Here is a 19,806-nt window from a genome sequence, read left to right as displayed (position 1 = left end):
TTGTCATTCTGACCCCTTCTACAACAGTAAATTACTCAGTAAATATACATCCATCACATTTAATAATTTGACTTCTTCATTTATGCCTGTCTTTCTTCAGACTATTCTTAAAACAAAATCAAAATTTTGTCAAAATTTTTTTGTCTGATTTTGACATGACGGAATGACCCAAATGTGTTTATGCCCGAGAACCTTTGATAGCCTACGCCCTTTTATAAACATTATTAACTGCAAATACTGCTCTGTTACATGCTCTGTGTGTGGTAGTACAGTAGGCTACATAATATTTTGAGTGTCCCTTATTTTCCTATAAAGAACCACGATTGTCCCTTATTTTCCTTTCCAGAAGTTGGCAACCCTAGTTTTTGAAAAGAGGATATATAAAATATCTCCCTTTGGCTTTGTAACCTTGCAGTTCTTTTTTATGCTCAAACAGCAAATTTAGCCTACATAATAAACAAGTGAAAAAGCATAATAGGACCCCTTTAAATACCTTGATCTGCCCTTTTCTTAATAAAACGACTATACTTTGAGGGCATACAATACTATACGTAGTCGAAGTTAGAAAGCATAATGTTTAGGTCCTCCTCAGTCGTGTTATCATTCCAGTTCGACTCGCGAATTAATTCAATGGAACCGATTCATTGATTCGCGATCACGAATCAAACATCACTAAAAGAACAAACAGTCCGTCCGTCAGACCGCCGAGCTGAATGAAATGAGGTGAGGAAACGGCATGTGTAAATACATTATATGTCTGGTGCTTTTGTGTTATTCACAGCTATATGAAACCGGTATCTGTTAACATTTTTAGTTGAATGATGTTATGTTGGCTAATAAATGTAACGTTAGTGACTTGCCTTGAGCAGTGGATTAGCTGATGAGCTAGTTAGCAGCTAATGCTATTTTCTTTTTAATAAACCTCGCTTGGCAAATATATCCTATTAAAATACTGATTTATATGTATCCATTTAAATATAAAAGCACTATTGTATTGCAGTTTTGCGAGACGTAGAAAACAACGCGACATATCTAGACAACCTTCATGACATTTTGCAATGTCTATACTAATTGTCCTTTTTTTAGCTATATGTTTATATATATATATATATATATATATCGATAAAAAAAAGACAATTAGTTATATATATTACACACACACACACACATTACTTAACATGCATACATATGTGTTCATAATACGTATGTGTGTATATAAATCTATTATTAATATTCTTACAAATGTTTGACCCGTTCATGCCTTTATTGATGATGTTGTAGTCATGAAAATATCTTGTGGTCATGATTCACACAGTTTACTGGAGGATTTAAACAGTTCTGGACAATCTGTTGATGGTGACAGTTTATCTATTGAAAAATTATTTGTCATATCATATGTTATTAGTATGAGATGACTTTAAAACCGCAATTGAGAGGACAAACTGAAAGTGCACTGAAACTGTTAAAGTCTCATCTGCCCTTAGTCAAGTCATAACTTTTAGAGCATCATAACTATTAGCCTAAACACTACCTCATTAGTAAGGGCGCGTGCTTTAATGTGTGTGTGTGTGTGCTTGTGTCTTCCAGCAGATCAGGTTTCTGACCCCTCCATGGAAGAGGCCAGCGATGAGGGGCTTTTACTCAAAGCTGGATACCTCATCTTTAGGCATGTCTGTGCCTCTGAACCTGGCCGTGGAGACTGAGAAAGCTCAGGCCCTGCTCCAGACCTTCAGCACCGCCTCTCTGTTAGCCAGCGCAGGCCTGGGCGCTTTCTGCTTCCTCATCGACCACTTTCTGACGCTCCCCTTCATCCAACACCATCTGTGGCTCAGGGCTGTCTTTGATAACGCCATCCATGGCATCATTGGACTCTGGTCCTGGGCCATCGTGATCGGGTTGAGGAAGAAAAGTGACTTCTATGAAGTCGTCTTGGCTGGGTTTCTGGCCTCTATCATTGACCTGGACCACTTCTACATGGCTGGATCGTTGTCGCTCAAAGTGAGACCTTTTTGTGTCTTTTATTAGCATCTGAAAACTTTTTTTTTTTTTTTTTTTCACTTGAACTGAAACAGTAATTACTTGTGTACGCTGATTCCTAAATATTTAGTTAGGAGCGTGTGTAGCTCCTTAATTTTTCTTTTTTTTATGTAAGTGTTAAATATCTTAAATGGTACAACATCTTCATACTCCTTATATGATGTCTTAAGTTTGGGGATGGGCAAACATGAATCGCGATACAGCCGAATGTGATTATTAAACTTCAAAAGACTGATTTCATTAAATAAACATGAGCACTGCACGTTTCAGAGTAAACGCTTGCAAATTTCTAATTGTATCCCTTTATTAAGGAAAGCACATAAATTGATACATTTCTATTGTGCCACAAAAGTTTTCTTTTAATCCGTTCCTAAATATTTCCTGTTAGGAGCATGTGATCCCTGGGGGGAAAAAACTAAGCGTCAAGCCCTGTTATTTATAATATCATAATCATAATTGGAATGAACAATTCTTCTGGCAAGTAAAATCATTTATTATCCTGACCATAATCTGTATAAGGTTTGCCTAGAAACATAGAAGCTTTGTTCATTAATATAGCCTAAACATTTGTTTTATTAATTTTAGAGTCTCTTATGCCAAATTTATACAGAAAAGTTGGCACAGAAGTGTGTCTGTAGTGGCCTTTAGGTGTCTTTGCATAGACTTGTTTAATGCTCCTCAAAGAGACTATGGGCTGAAGTGGGTCCAAAACGCAACAAATTTACTTAAATTCACAATAAAAACTCCGCTAACACACCTAACCCAGCTACAATAACTTAACCCTACATAAGTTTACAGTACTAGTAACAGCAAAATAGTCCGTATTCTTGGTATGCTACAAACCAGCTTCAAATTTCAGCAGATTTGACCAGATTTGCCTTCTCTAGCAAAATACGACAGACACCTCTCCTGACTTATTGCATATCCTGCACAGAAGAAAACCCTGTCAGATGGTGTCGATGAGGCCTGTACACACAGGTGTTTGAAAGTGCAGACAATATGGGGAGGCTGTCCCGCTTCCCCCGCCTCCAGGCTACAGGGTCTTGTCCTGATGGGATTGAAGGCAGACGTGTGTAGATCTCAATCTGTTCAGCTATGGAGAGGGCACCACTTTTAGTGGCCGTTGCCTGAAGTAGCTCTCGGTCCTCTTCTAGGGCTGACTTCTTGGCACACTTCTTGTGAGATGGAGACTTAAAAAAATAAAAAAAAATAAAAAAAAACATACATGCATACAAGGAGTGTTTAGACAAATAGCCTATTCCAAGATAATGAACTTACACGTTCTTCTGCCTTGTCCTCCTCATGGTCATCCGATCCTTCTTCCTTAATGTCCTGAAGGCCCTCCATTGTACGCTGTAGAAATAATATTGCACATATAAATAGCAATACTTCATCATAAAAGCAGTAACATGGCACACATGGGAAACAACGCTGAGCATAAAATACCTGTTCTGTTACTCCAACCGGCCCCAAGCGTCAGCAACAGCACATCCAAGTTTGCCTCTGAAGCGAGGGTCCATCAAAGTGGCCTCCTGGAGGAAGTTCTGTATGTCTACAGTGTCTAACAGTTAAAATGATGTGGTGGTTAGCCACCTTTCTTTTTAAAGGGACGGTTCAGAGTAATTTCAACCTAGGGTCCTTTGCACCATGACCTTGCACCAGCTTGTGTTTATCTGGAATTTCTCTAGATTGCAAGTGATCTCGTCTGCCACCACGATGCCCGTCTGTGACTCATACCCTGCTTTAGTGTCTAGCACCTTCTGCTTAATGTGGCCATCACTGGTGTGGAGCACCGTAACTGTGAAATAGTGGTCCTGTGCCACTTGAAGCAAGAGCCAATGAGGTTCATTCTTGTTACGCAGCACGTTTGAACTTCTTCAGGAACCAATGAGGTTCATTCTTGTTACGCAGCACGTTTGAGCTTCAGCAAGAACCAATGAGGTTCATTCTCTTGTTACGCAGCACGTTTGAACTTCTTCAGGAACCAATGAGATTCATTCTCTTGTTACGCAGCACGTTTGAACTTCTTCAGGAACCAATGAGGTTCATTCTCGTGTTACACAGCACGTTTGAACTTCTTCAGGAACCAATGAGGTTCATTCTTGTTACGCAGCACGTTTGAACTTCTTCAGGAACCAATGAGGTTCATTCTTGTTACGCAGCACGTTTGAACTTCAGCAAGAACCAATGAGGTTCATTCTCTTGTTACGCAGCACGTTTGAACTTCTTCAGGAACCAATGAGGTTCTTTCTTGTTACGCAGCACGTTTGAACTTTTTTTGTTGTTGAGTGAACGAACTCTTTAACTCCGTGGTGTAAATATGACTTTAGACATTTTTGACTTGTTGTGAACTGTTGGACCTGTTGTCCAATACAATATTTGAAATATTTCAGGTTACATCTTTTTTTTTTTTAAGCATTTTAATTTAGATTTTCTTTTAAATCTAGATATATTCATATATTTAAAGATGACTAAGTGTTCACTAAGTTAAAAAAGATTAAAGTTTTTAAATAAATGTGCATCTGGATTTAAAATAATCATGGTTAATGACTGCAATTACTGCATTTCTACAGTGACACCAGTTATTTAAAACTTTTGCGACATTTCCACAGCAAGCGCGGCAATTTAAACAAAAACACGAAGCTTTCTCCTGATCGTTAGTGTGTGTGCTGTTCCTCTCCACAGGCTGCGGTGAGTCTGCCGCACAGGCCTCCTCTGCACTGCTCCAGCCTGATCCCAGCGCTGTGCGTGTCTCTGCGCCTCCTCATGTGGGTCTGTCGGCTCAAGGACTCCTGGTGCTCCCTGCCCTGGATGCTGTTCATCTCGCTGACGTCACACCACATCCGCGACGGCGTTCGCCACGGCCTCTGGGTGTTTCCGTTCGGCAACACGGCGCCCATCTCCTTCTGGCTGTACGTCACCGTCACGGCCACCCTCCCTCACCTGTGCTCTGTGCTCATGTATCTGACCGGCACGAGAGACATGATCTCCACCAAACACGGAGTCGCCATAGACGTCTGATACACTCTTAATTGTGGATGTTTGTTTGTTTATGTTTCCCAGCACAAACATGGCACTGGAAATATGTCCATCAGCTCTTCTCTGCATCTTTGCCATTCCAACACTTTTTGTCTTTTTTCCTTCAGAGATTTCCAGTCTGTTTGATACTTTTAACTACTGCAGTTGTTCAGGTATCAGTGTGAAATCAGGTTGCATTGACTGTGAAGACTGTGAATATTTTAATATGTATGGTGAGGTTTAGCGTTGGGCGAAGTTAAATTCTAGATCTATTTTGCAGCATTTTTAGTACAATTTTTCCTATAAAAATCTATCTGAGCAAATAGAGAAGTGACATTAGGAATTTTTGCAGGTTTTTGGCCTAATTCATTTCAGTGTGTGTGTATAATATATATATATATATATACATATACACATATACACACACACACACTTTAGTAAACATTTGAAGTGGATCAAAACCTTTCACCAAAGTTATACATGAATTTTGAACAATACCCGTTCTTGTCTTAGGACAACTTTGAACTTTTTTGATCTACTTCAAATGTTGACTACCCTGATATATATATTTTTTTCATATAAAAAGTCAAAAGGCTTCAAAATGCAGACTTTTTTGAAATGATTATTTCTATGTTTGCTCTACATTTGTTCTGATCTGGATCCAAGATCTCCATAGTAGTAGATAATACTTAAAGTAGTTGGTAATATTTAATAATTGATTAATTTTAGCCAATATAACAATAGTTATACAACATTTACCCAAGTACTGTATATTAAGACACCACAAAAAGGCTTCAGTGAGTGATAATGCAAACAAATTGCTGATTTATCGTTTTGAATTCATTTTGGCAGCAAAAAAAGGCCCATTAAAGTCGCTTTTAAAACAAGCAGCTTTTTTTTTGGACAATTTGGCAAATCCGTATGACTAACTTAAACACTTCGGGAAATCTGTCAGCCTCGTGCAATTCCCGATCACTTGGATTTCCATCATTAATACCCCTGTTGCTACTAAGATTAAAAGTTATGTTATTAATGCTAATGAGAAAATGAAGGATTGCGAAGTGACTTAAACTTAATGGCTAAATAAAAAGTGCTTTTAAATCTAGTGCGATTAATTAATATTGCTAGCAGAATCATAGTGAATATTTGATATTGTCGCCCGGCCCTAGTGTAGAAGGTTAGGAAGCACCCTTATAAACCTTATTTGAAAGCTTCAGCATCGTGTTATTCATATTTAGCTTAGACTTGTCTATTCAAATAATGCCATTTTACTGCATTGATTTTCCAAAGGAACCACAGGCAACAAGGCCGGATTCATACTCGACTCCCGATGTGTCACGCGTCCAGGAATAGGCTTTGGGAATGGATGTTGATGGTCTCAGTGATTCTGTGTTGTGTGTGTGTGTGCAGTTGAAGTCACTGTAGGCGTACTTGAAGGATGTGCTTCTCTCTGTAGTGTTAGGAAAACACTGCCCTTAAGAATCGGATAACCTTTTAAAACAGTCCAGAAATACTTTCTGTTGTTACTGAAGATTATATTTGCCTTTTTAGCCACAGGCTCTGGAATAACTGTACATACTTGCCAACTTGGGTTTTATTTCCGAACTTTTAAATTATTAAATTATAACGGATATTAACCGTCTTTGTATACAAACTGCAGTTCTGCTTCTTGACAATTAATCTAGCTCCACCGGTTCATTTAGTTTTTATTCAGTTGTTGTTTTAATAATTTAAAGTTGATGTGAAGCGCAAACGTGTTCCTGAAAGCTTCAGATGTTGGACTGAATGCTCACCTCTGCTTTTTTCAGGTCGAATTATAAATCAGACACTGGTCAATATTAGCGTTTACAGTACAGTGCATCGTTGCAGTTGGCATTGTGTATGTATAATTTTTTTTTTTTTTGGTAATATTAATATTTTCAATAGCGTACTGGGGTTATGTTGTGCCCAAAACTCGTATCTTCGCTGTCACATTCACTGCACCCATTTCAAACAATGAATTTCCAATAAATGGACACAGTTTGCATTTGTCTGCTAAACTAATTCGCATTATGCAAAGATGTTAAATATTTTAAGATTTTGAAAATGTCCATTCAAACTTTTGATTGGTGGTGTATATAAAATGTGTGTGTGTGAGATGCGGAGTTGATTTAAATGGATCAGGAAACACATGTATTCTTGTTGTCTACACAGGTATTTGACTTTGAGTTACAGCAGTGCACTGATATGCTTATTTTAATAAGTAGTGATAGTATTGCACATTTATTTATAATGGTATTAAGGGTAACAATGTTTAAATAATATTTTTGCTTTGACTGCGTCAAACCTGCAGAGGGAGCTGTAGACCAACTCCAGACAATGTGTTTTTTGTTCCTTTATAGTTTAATTTTTGGTTGTTTTTTTGTTAACTATGTAAGTGGTGTAAATATTTTATTTATATGCTTTTTTGTTTCACTTAATTGAGATTTGTCAATAATGTGGTGTTGATGCATTGTCAAGAAATTGCTGAAAGCATTTTTTTCTGTCACCAGTCACACTAAAGGTTCATTTGCACTCTTCTATTATAATTGGTTTCGGTCTTTATTTGTTGCTTCTGAACCCTTTGGTTTTTAACAGCCATAATGAAGCTTAATTAGATATGCTTAGAAATGCTGTTGTCTTCTCAGGCGTTTGTTTAAAGTCACAGTTAAGTCAAGATAATAGTAGGGTAAGATTGGAAAAGATGCCACACTTGAAAACAGAGCGTGTTTACTGGTAAATTGTAACATTTCGAGATGAGTTCAGCATGTAGGATGGTGATGCATCGTCCAATGTGTAATTAAAGTGATAGTTTATCCAGAGAGAAAAGTGCTGTCTTCATTTATTCACCCCCATACTTCCAAACCTGTATGATTTTCAGTGCTAAACATTCTTCAAAATCTTGTGTATGTGTGTTATGTGTAACAACATGAGGGTGAGTAAATGACGACAGAACAGACGTTTAATTTTTGGGTGAAATATCCCTTTAAGGAATGTCATATGGCAATAAACTTAATTCATAGTAAACAATAATTACTAAAATAATGAACACTGCGACAACATTTAAATATGCAATGCCCACACTAAAAAAAATCAGTTAAATTTACGGTAAAATACTGGCAGCTGTGATTGCCAGAAATGTACCTTATAAAATACGGTAGCATCATTTTAGGTTTTACAGACCTAACTTAAAATTGACAATACACTGGCAACCAACAATCACAGCAATGTGATGAGTCACATGATCAATCAAAGCTCAACACAAAGTTAATACTAATATATAGAAGCTGCACCGTGTCATTCACACAAACATTAAACACCATCATGGTAACACACATTAAATTTTAAAAATGCAATAAACATTAATTTAACAACATTAAATGTAATATAAAATCCTAATGTACATAACTGATTAGAAAAAAAATTATGCATGGAATTGTGGGAATGTCAATTTAAGTTTTGTTTTACTGTAAATTATACTGCGAGTTCTTTTTCACTTTCAAAAACTGTACATTTAACGGTATGTTACAGTAAAATTACATTAAATGTACCATTAGATCGATCACAGTTATTCACCGTATATAGTACGGAAACTTTCTGTTAACCAATTAACAGTTTTTCACTGTAGCATTTTTTACATTCTTTTACCGTTAAAATCACGAACATTTTACAGTGCACACTATTATGCCTTTTCAAATATTATCTTTCATGTAGTGTGTAATATGGCTGTTTGTGAATGTAAAAGGTCTGCAAAGTGCAGGTAAATGTAGTTGTGTCCCAAAAAAACGATTCTGAATTGCCTGAAAAGAGTTGTCAGTAATTCCAGTCTTTCTATTTGCTCGAATCTATGTAGGTTTGTAACAAATTTGCATAAAGCTTCTTCATTGGCTCCCTACGAACAACTTTTTATTTGACCCGCTCTCAAACACTGTAGCTGGGACTGGAAGAGTTTGGTTTGTGTTGTCGACATGTCATCCAGTGGATGAGGACTTTCTCGAATTGATACAGCAAAACTGACACCATTGTTACTGTTCATACCAGTGTGTATCAAACGCTGAGGAAGATCCGGAGCTGAAATTCAGATATAGTAATGGCCGTTTGGTTTCCAGCCAGTGTTGTAAGGGGGAGACCAAACACAACAGAACGTGCCGTCAGACCAATCAGAGCAGAGTAGACCAATCACAATAGACTGGTTCATCTGACCAATCAGAGCAGAGTAGACCAATCACAACAGACTGGTTCATCTGACCAATCAGAGCAGAGTAGACCAATCACAACAGACTGGTTCATCTGACCAATCAGAGCAGAGTAGACCAATCACAACAGACTGGTTCATCTGACCAATCAGAGCAGACTGTCGGAAAGGCAGGGTTTGCTGAATCCATGATTTACCCGTTTCAGACACTGTGAAAACATAAACTGTATATTCCATATTGTATATACATATTTTCATATTGTATATGTATTGTATATATGTTATATGTATAATGTTTAATGTATTTATGCATAAGATAATGTATATTATGAGAAAAAATCTTAATATTTTCTGACCTTGGTTGCAAAACAAAACTACGAACCTTTAAAATCTTTAATCTGAACATTAAAATCGGTGACAAATTTATGTTAAAGTACCCCTATTAATAATAATCACAGCCATTCAATAAACATGTCGAGAGGAATGATCGAGAGGAAAAGATAAAGGTACAATATTTCACTTTAACGGGAGTTTCACGTTCCCTCAAACCCCTTCACATGCTGGTCTTGTTCGTATCACACTGGCTTTATTCCATGGACCAGCCAGACAAAACTAAACCTGTGCCGCTATTGACACGCCATAATCAAGCTCTTAATACGCAGCATAAATGATTCAGAAGAACATGTAAATATTAGGACTATATGATTTAAAGTCAGTATAACATGTAAATCCCAATAGACTACAAATCGCCACGCTCAAATATTGGAGGTATATTATTTTACCGAAACCTTGGCCGAGTAACAGCGGGCTAATTTTGCTGTATAAACTCCATGAGCAACTCAATCCCTTGCCTCATTTTCATGATTAAATATTTGCCAATTGGTTGGAAGCGAGTTGCTGAATGTTCCTGTAGAAACAAACTTGACAGTATCAGTGAAAAGATCTGTCGCCGATCCATGACTAAAGTCGTTCTTCACATAACCATCAATAACCTCCTGTCCTGAATATCATAACGTTAAGAAAATCACGTCATTTTTCTTCAGATAAAATAATTTTTATTTCACAAAAATATAAACAGGGGAATAATAAAACAGCTTATGTTGTACAGAAAAATATACTATGTACATTTACTGTGGACGCTTTTGTGTTCACCTTTCCCTCTTTACCAGGCAACTGTAGTCCATCTTCCCAATACATCTGGATTTGACACCATGCATGCAACATTACAAAAAAAGCAAACTGGAAATATACATTTTTTTTTCTCCAAGAACCTGTCCTGCTTGAAGAGTATCTCCTCTCCATCCTGCCAGGAACAGATGATTCCTCATCGATCGGCTTGTTTCCTCTGGTTGGGGTTTCTGGAAGCGAATGGTGAGGTTGGGGTTTCTCTGATGCGAGACTTGATGGTCAGTGTGGAGTGACTATAACGGCACGCCGGGCCAATAACACGCCATTAATGAGTCACTTTACAGATGCAGTTATATGGTAGAGGTCTAAAAATAAACAGAAATCTGATATTTTCGGCCTGTTATAGTGTTCGGACGCTTTACTGAAGTGGTTCTCAACTGGTCACGACCCAAACAATGCTGAACGCACCGAGTTAGCTGCAACAAAACCATGTGCACATCGACGGCAATCAATTGGTGTTTTAGTAAAAATACGCACACTAGCAAAATTAGACGGACGTTAAATTGAGGCGGGAAAATCAATATGATCCATATTTGCAATGAGGATAAACATAACTTGTTGGGTCTCATTTTTATGGCACCCGAGAGAACAGAAATGTTAATATTTTGTGGGCAGGTGCAGATTATAGTTATATTAATACGTTTGATTTTAATCATTTTTTGTTTACTTTGTATGATTAACAATGTGGTACTGCATTGGGCGCCACATGAAGTCGGGAGCAAAACCAGTTGAGAACCACAGACTTTACTGAATGCTGATAATCATCATATTTAATCAAAAAAAAAATTCACTCTAGAATAACACTTACCAAATATATACTTTCAACATGCGAGACAACTTTAAACAAAGCAGGGAAGGAAGAAAATATGACCGACTCAACTTTAAACCAAAAGGGTTGGCTAGTCTCAAATATGAATGACTGACAAAATCAAACACTTTTTTTTTTTTTTTTTACATATCTGCTTTTTTTGCATTGGAAAATGTGTTATGATGCATAGGTTGAAGAATCAAAATCTATTTGAAAGGGTATATCATAACAGCACAGATCCCATAAGCCACTTCCAGTAAATACTGCCGTTTTAAAAATACACAAATCATCTTGCTGTTGGAAAGGAAAAGGCAAAAAAAAAAAAAAAAAAAAAAAAGGAACATGAATGTAGACGTTACAAGCAAATGGTGCAAAAATGCATGAAGATATGTAAAAAAAAATAAAAAAATAATAATAATCTGGCAAACTTCTTCAGTCAATGTTTATGCCGGGTTCAGACTAGATATTTAAATTTGTTATGATAGTCACTGTATCTGATTATGCGATTTTCCTAAATTCTTGTCGTGTCGTGGTCAGACTACATTGCTTCCCAACCAATCATGGAACAACGTCTTTAACAACGCGTGTGATGTCACTGAGGTGGAACTAGCGACTGACTTCTGGAAACAAGAGCGTAAACAATGGCTACTGTTAGCTTAATGCTAACTCCAGAACACACAGTTTCTGAAGTGGTGAACGATAGCGGAGATGCTTCAGAAACTGTGATATCTGGAGTTAGCATTAAGCTAACGGTAGCCATTGTTTACGCTCTTGTTACGCTCAATGACATCACACGCGTGCCGACGCCCGTTATTGTTTACGAATCACCACAACACACTACGCCAAACGGATCGTGCCAAAATCATGTAGTCTGAACCCGGCATTAAAAGAAATGATCACAGTGACATCTTAACAAATATTTAAAAAAAATTGCCCTAATTATTTTTAATTGCACAAGGATAACATTTGGAGATAGTAACTTATACATACACAATAACCATTTTATGACCTTGTCTGGACAATGTTCATTATTTTTTGTATGTACCTATAGGAAGGATAAGTATGCTAAAATCTTATAATTCAATAAAATCAAACATTTTCAAAGAATTACAAAATAAACGCATGCATTGAGCTTTATGACACTGGAGAGCAATGTACAACAGAGCAGTGTGCTGTGTAGAAACTATTATACAGTATAACGGCATAAATGTATAACAAACAATATAACTTTATAGATGAGCTTCCATAGAATTTAATATCGCGGATATCTATTAGCTTCGACAGAAACAATCAGCTTTAATCACCTTACAAATGTGTGCATGTGACACCGTAAGACTGATTTACATTCATGTCTCGATTCAATGCTTTTATAAAGGAAAAGTCAGAGAAATGAAATGCATTTATTGCATTGAAGGTCCTTTTTTTGTTTGTTGAACACCAGCTCACCGAAAGCTTCGTTACTGGCGTAAACTTTAGTTTCAAGACATGAACTCATGATGAAATGCATTTCTACGGGAGTTTATTGCCGAGAACTTGAGGCTGGCTGGAAACTGACCAGACGAAAGCAATCGAGCGCAGATGCGTCCGCCTGTCATGAACTCGTTTCTTGTGAAGAGGTTTCGCAGGAAGAAAGACAAAACCGTCTTTGTGTCTCCAAAGAAAGTGCCAAGACTTTCCGTCTTCCAAAGATAGCAGCCGTCTAAAGGTTACAGGGTGTCTTTTTTCGCCAGAGGAGTGAGTTTGAGGACTGAAATTCTCCATAATGCCCCGTTTGCTGCGCACAAAGCCAAAGCCTTTCCACAGCGCTCCATGAGTCCCCAGCGGAGAATATCGGGAAGAGGGAATGACACACAAATATGGTTTTCATTTGCTGTGAGCAGAAGAAAGCAAAGAGAGGAAGAAATCCTTGTTTTTCCATTGCGTTGTGCTACATTGCAGACTGTACATGTTCACAGTTGGCGTCCCTCAGAGCTCTGCTGAGAGGAGAGGTGTATTGTGGGTAACGGAGTCTGTCGGCTGTGGTGGTTCCCTATACTGATGCCCTATGAGGGCTGGACTGGAGACGGACAACTTTTCAAATCTAGAGTTAAACGAGAAAAAATAAAAATAAAATGTAACAAAACACAATGTGCAACAATTAATAAATAAATAAATAAATAAAAATACTACTGCTAAAGACACTATACCATTTAAAATGGTTATGTCAGTTTATATATATATATATATATATATAAAAGAAAAAAAAATATATATTTTTTTTAAGAAATTAATGCTTTTAAAATAAATCCTGTTTTTTTAATGTATCACAAACGTATTAAACAGCTCAACTGTTTTCAACGTTGATAATAATAAGATTTAATATAATGATTTCTGAAGGATCATGTGACTGAACATTGGAGTAATGATGCTGAATTCACATTTTAAAATATATTCAAATAAAAACAGTTATTTTAAATTGTCATCATATTTCACAATACCACTGTTTTTACTGTATTTTTGATCAAATAAATGCAGACTTGGTGAGATTATGGAAGCTCATTTCTGCCATGGAATAATAAATAAAAAATAATAATAAAAAAATGGTAATTTCAACTTTTTATCTGAAAAAAAGGGAAACAAACTCACAATTGTGAGAAAATTGTATTGCAAGTTTATATCCCACAATTCTGACTTTTATTTTCTCATATAAACTTCCATTTTTGAAAAAGAAAAGTCAGAATTGTCAGATATAAAGTGGAAATTACTATTTGTATTTTATTCATAAGCTTCCATATAAGATAATTCTTTCAAAAAAAAAAAAAAAAAAAACTTTTCATTGGTAGTGTATTTTGTTGTACATTTTGTATTTACTTTGATATTTTATATTGTCTTAAAAAAAATCATAATTCATTTATCACCCTCATCTTTTGAAACATGAATGCTGGGTTTTTTAACCGTAAACATGTAATAAATAAATAACCGCATACAGATTGGAATGACATGAGAGTGAGTAAATAATGACATAACGTTCATTTTCATTGAAGTATTAATCATTCCACCGTGTGAGAGTTTGGAAGACTACAGGCTAATCTAGAGCAGACATTTCTCATATAAATCATCGTGTTTACATCTTTTCCCACTGGAGGCACAGATTTAGATCTGAAGATGAATGAAAAGACGCAAAGTTCAAAGTGAAATATGCAGTTTATGTCTTCAGTTTTTAGCATTACTAACTTACAACATTCGGAGCTCATATAAAGACTACAAACTATTACTGTAAACGGACCTGCTAATATTAATAAGCAACGTTTTTGTCCTAATCAATAATGGCAAATGGCAATTTTGAGAGCATAATCGCTCACTGTACTTACATGAATCCTTATTAATAAAACACCAGCAGAACCAATTTCTGTAAATCACATGTAAGATCATCCCTATGTAAATAGGAATTTCTATTATCTCATTCAATGTGATTTGACCAATCACTGAGCTCCGCCCCCTGATTCACGTTCAGATCTGATTGGTCCATTTCTACAATGCATTGACTATGATAATGTGAACTCTTTCGCTGCTATATGGCCATTAATATGACATGAACTGATGTACTTTATATGGAAGTTTCTCTCTTATGAACAACTTGAAAAATAGAGAATCAGAGGTATTTGTCTTGACTCGTTTGTAAATTACTATCTCTAAACACGTCTCTCGCACAAGTCCTGCGGTCTATCTGCAAACCACATTGAGAGAGAGAGAGAGAGAGAGAGAGAGAGAGAGAGAGAGAGATCAACAATAACACAACACACAGAGCCCTTGTTGACGGAGATTTACTAACAATAAAACATCTCAAGTCGCTAATATTACTAACTCAAAATGATCGGGTTAAGCTATTTTTTGTTCATGGCCGCAAGATACGAAAACATTGATTTGGTTATAACTATGTCAAGCGCTGTAAGTTCAGGAGTGACTATTATATTCTGTAAACACCTGCAACTATAAATTAGGGGATTCACTCACACATTTATTATGTGCTGTGTGTATTTGGCGCTCCCTGAAGCTCAGGAAAAGTCACGAAGTTGGTTTTGTTGACTCCATTTTTAACTGAGTTTGTTTTCTATGCAGTAAAAACGGACGGCTGGACACTGATGATATACTCCAAGTATCCACACAGTAACCATAAATGGATCGTTTAGGCTCTTCCACACTGTTTAAAGCGAGATGGGCCAGTCGCCAGGAATGTGAGAACGGAGACAGAAGTCAGCTTACTTTAGATCGGTATGGACTTCATCTTCACCATGGAAGTCAGTTCCTGTTTCTTCACATTGTCTTGTTTCCTTTGCCTCACCCTGTAAAGGGAACAGTTAAGAGATCAATAAACAAATTGTCTTTGTCATATACTGTAGCTGCAGCCAATGTGTATGTATTTAGCTGTGAAATATAGATATATGTAGCACAGTTTTCACCATAGAAGCACGATGATGGTTAATAACACAGCCACCATGACCGCTGCAAACAGCCCCAACAACACCAGCAGACCGGGGCTCCCGCTCGAGTGTAACGAATCTGAGGACAAAACAAAACACATGAAATGAAACAACACACAAAAACAAAAAACACAGCACAAAACATACAACAAAACACAACACAAAACAAAACAAACACAAAACAAAAAACAACAAGAACAACACACACACAGACATAACACAAACACAAAACAAAAAGCACAAAAAACATAATGAAACAACACAAAACAAAGAAAAACAAATACAAAGCAACACCAAAAATAAAAGCAAACACAATAAACAAAACACAAACACATACGCAAAACAAAAATAGTTTGTTTTCACACAAAACAATACAGAAAAACCAAACACAAAAACACAACACAAAACAAACATAAAACAACAAAAAACACAAAACATAAAACAAAACAACGCACAAAAAAAGAAAACACAAAACAAATCTAAATGCAAAACAAAAAAATAAACATACAACAAAAAACACAACGCACAAACATAAAACATTGATGTTTATTGATTTCCTGGTCATTTTTTTTCTGTAAATGTTACTGTGTATAACATTTTTACAACTAATACCAAAAAAAGAAAAAAAATATGAATATAAAATAATTTTGAAAAATATTATTAATTATAATAATGATTTCCTCCTTTTTGTTAAAAAGTGATTTAATTTTTTTTTTTTACTTGCCTTAAAACTGTTGTCTTCAACCATAAACTACATTACAAGTGAAACTTGAAAAATTAGAATATCGTGCAAAAGTTAATTTATTTCAGTAATTCAACTTAACAGGTGAAACTAATATATTATATAGACTCATTATATACAAAGTGAGATATTTCAAGCCTTTTCTTATTATAATTTTGATGATTATGGCTTACAGTTTATGAAAACCCAAAATTCTAGAATATTATGAAAAGGTTGTCATAAGCTATAATCATCCAAATATAATAAGTAAAGGCTTGAAATATCTCACTTTGTATGTAATGAGTCTATATAATATATTAGTTTCACCTTTTAAGTTGAATTACTGAAATAAATTAACTTTTGCAAAATATTCAAATTTTTCAAGTTTCACCTGTATTGCCATTTTTAGCCAAACGTTAGTTTGAGTATTTTATAGGTGAAATATATTTACTTCACTCCAGGCTTGAGCTGATAAATATGACTCTTGCTATTGTACAGCATGTACACACACTAGATGAGCAGTTATAATTAACCGGCCTGGAAACAGTTAGCTAATGAGGAGCAGCATGAGTCATGCTGGTGTCTGCCACATAACTGCATTACGGAGCTCTGATTGGCCAAGGCCAGATGATGGGGAAAACTCCGCCCACCACAAACAAGACCAAACCATCTGGATAACATTTAGGGGGTGAACAACAAAAAAAAAATCTGGCAGAGATCTCAAATACATCTGACACTTTGTTATGCGTAACATTCCCTGCCAAGAGTTCTCAGTTACTGAGCAAAACGATTATTTGTTGCAAAATGCATTTTTAACAAACTAAATAATTAAATAAAACACATGGAGAATGAAACTGTAAAGCAAATACCTGGGGACTTGCCTGTTGTCCTCACTAGAGATGACAAATTGTCAATTGGATAGTTCAAATCTGGTTCCTCTGTTGGCTCTTCCCAAGGCTCTACAATTGCAAAACAAATATAATTATATATATTTATACTACCATACTTATGAATTATTCATGAGCAGCTCCCCTCAAAAGTCACGTCTCAACAGTTTATCATTTAATCTGCATTCATACAGTGGACAGCACACATTTTTACAATCTGACAACCAGAACAATATTAAACAATATTATGTTGGTAGTTTTCTTTATAGTACAGTAAGTCTGACCCAGAGAGACATCTGCACACTGTGTTCTCCTCAGCAAACCACGAGACATGTGTCATGAGCAAATCTGCAGAACATCGAAATATAATGATCTTCCTTTATTAGATTATCAGACATCTGCCTTCGAACACAGTCTAACTGTGATATTATTTGATTTACACTATAATTACATTAGTCATCGGAAGGATTTGATAGATGATGGGTAATATATGGTTTTGATTCATACATGTGCATTGTGTTGTGATTGGTTGTGCGGATCAAGAGGTAATTACACTGTAAAAAAAAACAAATTTGATGGAAAATAACTACATTTTTGTAGTACTTTTCTGTTATTTTAAATGATAATCAAAACTCTGTAAAATATACAAACAATTGATCTAAAACTGTTAACAGTGTATTAGTATATGGGTGGCTGATTTCACTAGACTAGTTTATTTTGAATGTTCCTATGGTGTGACAAATTAAATATATAGAAATATTTGTAATTTGTACGTGTGTGTCTCTCTCTCTCTCTCTCTCTGTGTGTGTGTGTGTGTGTGTGTATATGTGTCTGTGAGTGTGTGTCTCTCTCTGTGTGTATGTGTGTGTGTGTGTGTGTGTGTGTGTGTGTGTGTGTGTGTGTGTGTCTGTGAGTGAGTGTGTGTGTGTGTGTGTGTGTGTGTGTGTGTGTGTGTGTGTGTGTGTGTGTGTGTGTGTGTGTGTGTGTGTGTGTGTGTGTGTGTGTGTGTGTGCATTTGACGTGTTTATGGAGGACTCTTACTGCTCTAAGACTAAGAAATATCAGTCATTGATATCGACCATTGAGAACCTTGGGTACAAATGGCAGCTTATTGTGCTAGTGTTTGGTAGTCTAGGTCATGTACACAGGCTGGCGACTAGTGGACTTTGCATTGGGGGGATTTCTAAAACAGGGGCTAAACAGTTGGAAAAGTACTGTTCAATATCAGCAACTATAGGACGCATAACAATGTGCTGATGTGTTTTAATCTGTTGGATTATTGAAAAAAAAATTGATTCCTAATGAAATTTAACTTGTAATGTGGAATCAAATAAATGTATATAAAATGTTTCTGTGTGTGTGTGTGTGTGTTTGTGTGTGCGTGTATGTGTGTGTGTGTGTGTCTGTGATTGTGTGTCTATGTGTGCGTGCATGCGTGCGTGTGTGTGTGTGTGTGTGTGTATGTGTGTGTGTCTGTGATTGTGTGTCTATGTGTGCGTGCATGCGTGCGTGTGTGTGTGTGTGCGTGTGTGCGTGCGTGCGTGTGTGTGGACTGACCGATCCAGGGCCGGGCCTCCACCACATGGCTCCACTCGCTCCACTGGCTGTGGTTGATCAGGGCGTCCTGAGCTCGGATCTGGATCTGATGAGAGTGACCCACCAGAGCATCCATGATCTTCAGACTCGTGTTCTCCTCCATCTCCAGCTGAGGGATAACACACACACACACACACACACTTAACAAAGGACACTGAGTTCACTGACGCTGTCATGATGATCATAGACTTTAGTGACGAAAATGTGTATATATACTACCGTTCAAAATGTTGGAGTCGGTAAGATTTTTTCGTTTTTTAATGTTTAAAATATGTTTTATAAATGTCATTTATTCCTGTGATTAAATGTTTTGTAACATTATATAAATGTCTCTACTGTCACTTTTGATCAATTTAATGTTCTCTCCCCTTACACTAACCCTACCCCTAAACCTACCCAACACACACACACACACACACACACACACACACACACAGGGATCTAAAGACAGCCAACATCTGGTTGTCTGATGAAAGGCCAAGCTGCCTGGTGAAAGCAGATAAGATCAGCCCATGACTGTGGGGCTCTGAGATATGAGAGCTGTGTGTGTGTGTGTGTGTGTGTGTGTGTGTGTGTGTGTGTGTGTGTGTGTGTGTGTGTGTGTGTGTGTGTGTGTGTGTGTGTGTGTGTGTGTGTGTGTGACTGACTGAGTGAGTGAGTGAGTGAGTGAGTGAGTGTGTGTGTGTGTGTGTGTGTGTGTGTGTGACTGACTGAGTGAGTGAGTGAGTGAGTGAGTGAGTGAGTGAGTGAGTGTGTGTCTGTGTGTGACTGAGTGAGTGAGTGAGTGAGTGAGTGAGTGAGTGAGTGAGTGTGTGTGTGTGTGTGTGTGTGTGTGAGTGAGTGAGTGAGTGTGTGTCTGTCTGTGTGTGACTGAGTGA

The 19,806-nt window shown here is 36.8% G+C and overlaps 2 protein-coding genes across 3 annotated transcripts in view; one reads left to right on the top strand and one right to left on the bottom strand.

The window, feature by feature from the left end:
* The first annotated feature begins 544 nt into the window (after positions 1-544).
* Positions 545-6,944, top strand: tmem267 (transmembrane protein 267). Of its 2 annotated transcripts, none has more exons than XM_079600719.1 (3): positions 545-723; positions 1,588-1,998; positions 4,723-6,944. In XM_079600719.1, exons 2-3 carry the CDS (start codon positions 1,627-1,629, stop codon positions 5,056-5,058), a joined length of 708 nt encoding a protein of 235 aa, XP_079456845.1. In that variant the 5' UTR covers positions 545-723; positions 1,588-1,626; the 3' UTR covers positions 5,059-6,944. The 2 variants fall into 2 exon arrangements, with proteins under 2 accessions (XP_079456845.1, XP_079456846.1); XM_079600720.1 differs by having other exon boundaries at positions 652-723; positions 1,591-1,998.
* Positions 6,945-10,308: 3,364 nt separating this feature from the next.
* Positions 10,309-19,806, bottom strand: part of il11ra (interleukin 11 receptor subunit alpha) — a 45,352-nt gene continuing 35,854 nt past the window's right edge. The window contains exons 8-12 of the mRNA XM_079600434.1: positions 18,890-19,037; positions 17,315-17,404; positions 15,704-15,803; positions 15,507-15,586; positions 10,309-13,344 (exon numbers count right to left, since the gene is read on the bottom strand). Coding sequence (XP_079456560.1) covers positions 15,508-15,586; positions 15,704-15,803; positions 17,315-17,404; positions 18,890-19,037 — 417 coding nt within the window. The 3' untranslated portion in view covers positions 10,309-13,344; position 15,507. The remainder of the gene's footprint in view (positions 13,345-15,506; positions 15,587-15,703; positions 15,804-17,314; positions 17,405-18,889; positions 19,038-19,806) is intronic.

Source organism: Phoxinus phoxinus, assembly GCF_949152265.1.
Source record: "Phoxinus phoxinus genome assembly, chromosome: 23".
NCBI classification, from domain to species: domain Eukaryota; kingdom Metazoa; phylum Chordata; class Actinopteri; order Cypriniformes; family Leuciscidae; genus Phoxinus; species Phoxinus phoxinus.
Note: the sequence above shows the minus strand (reverse complement) of the source record. Positions and strands in the feature narration are given on the sequence as shown.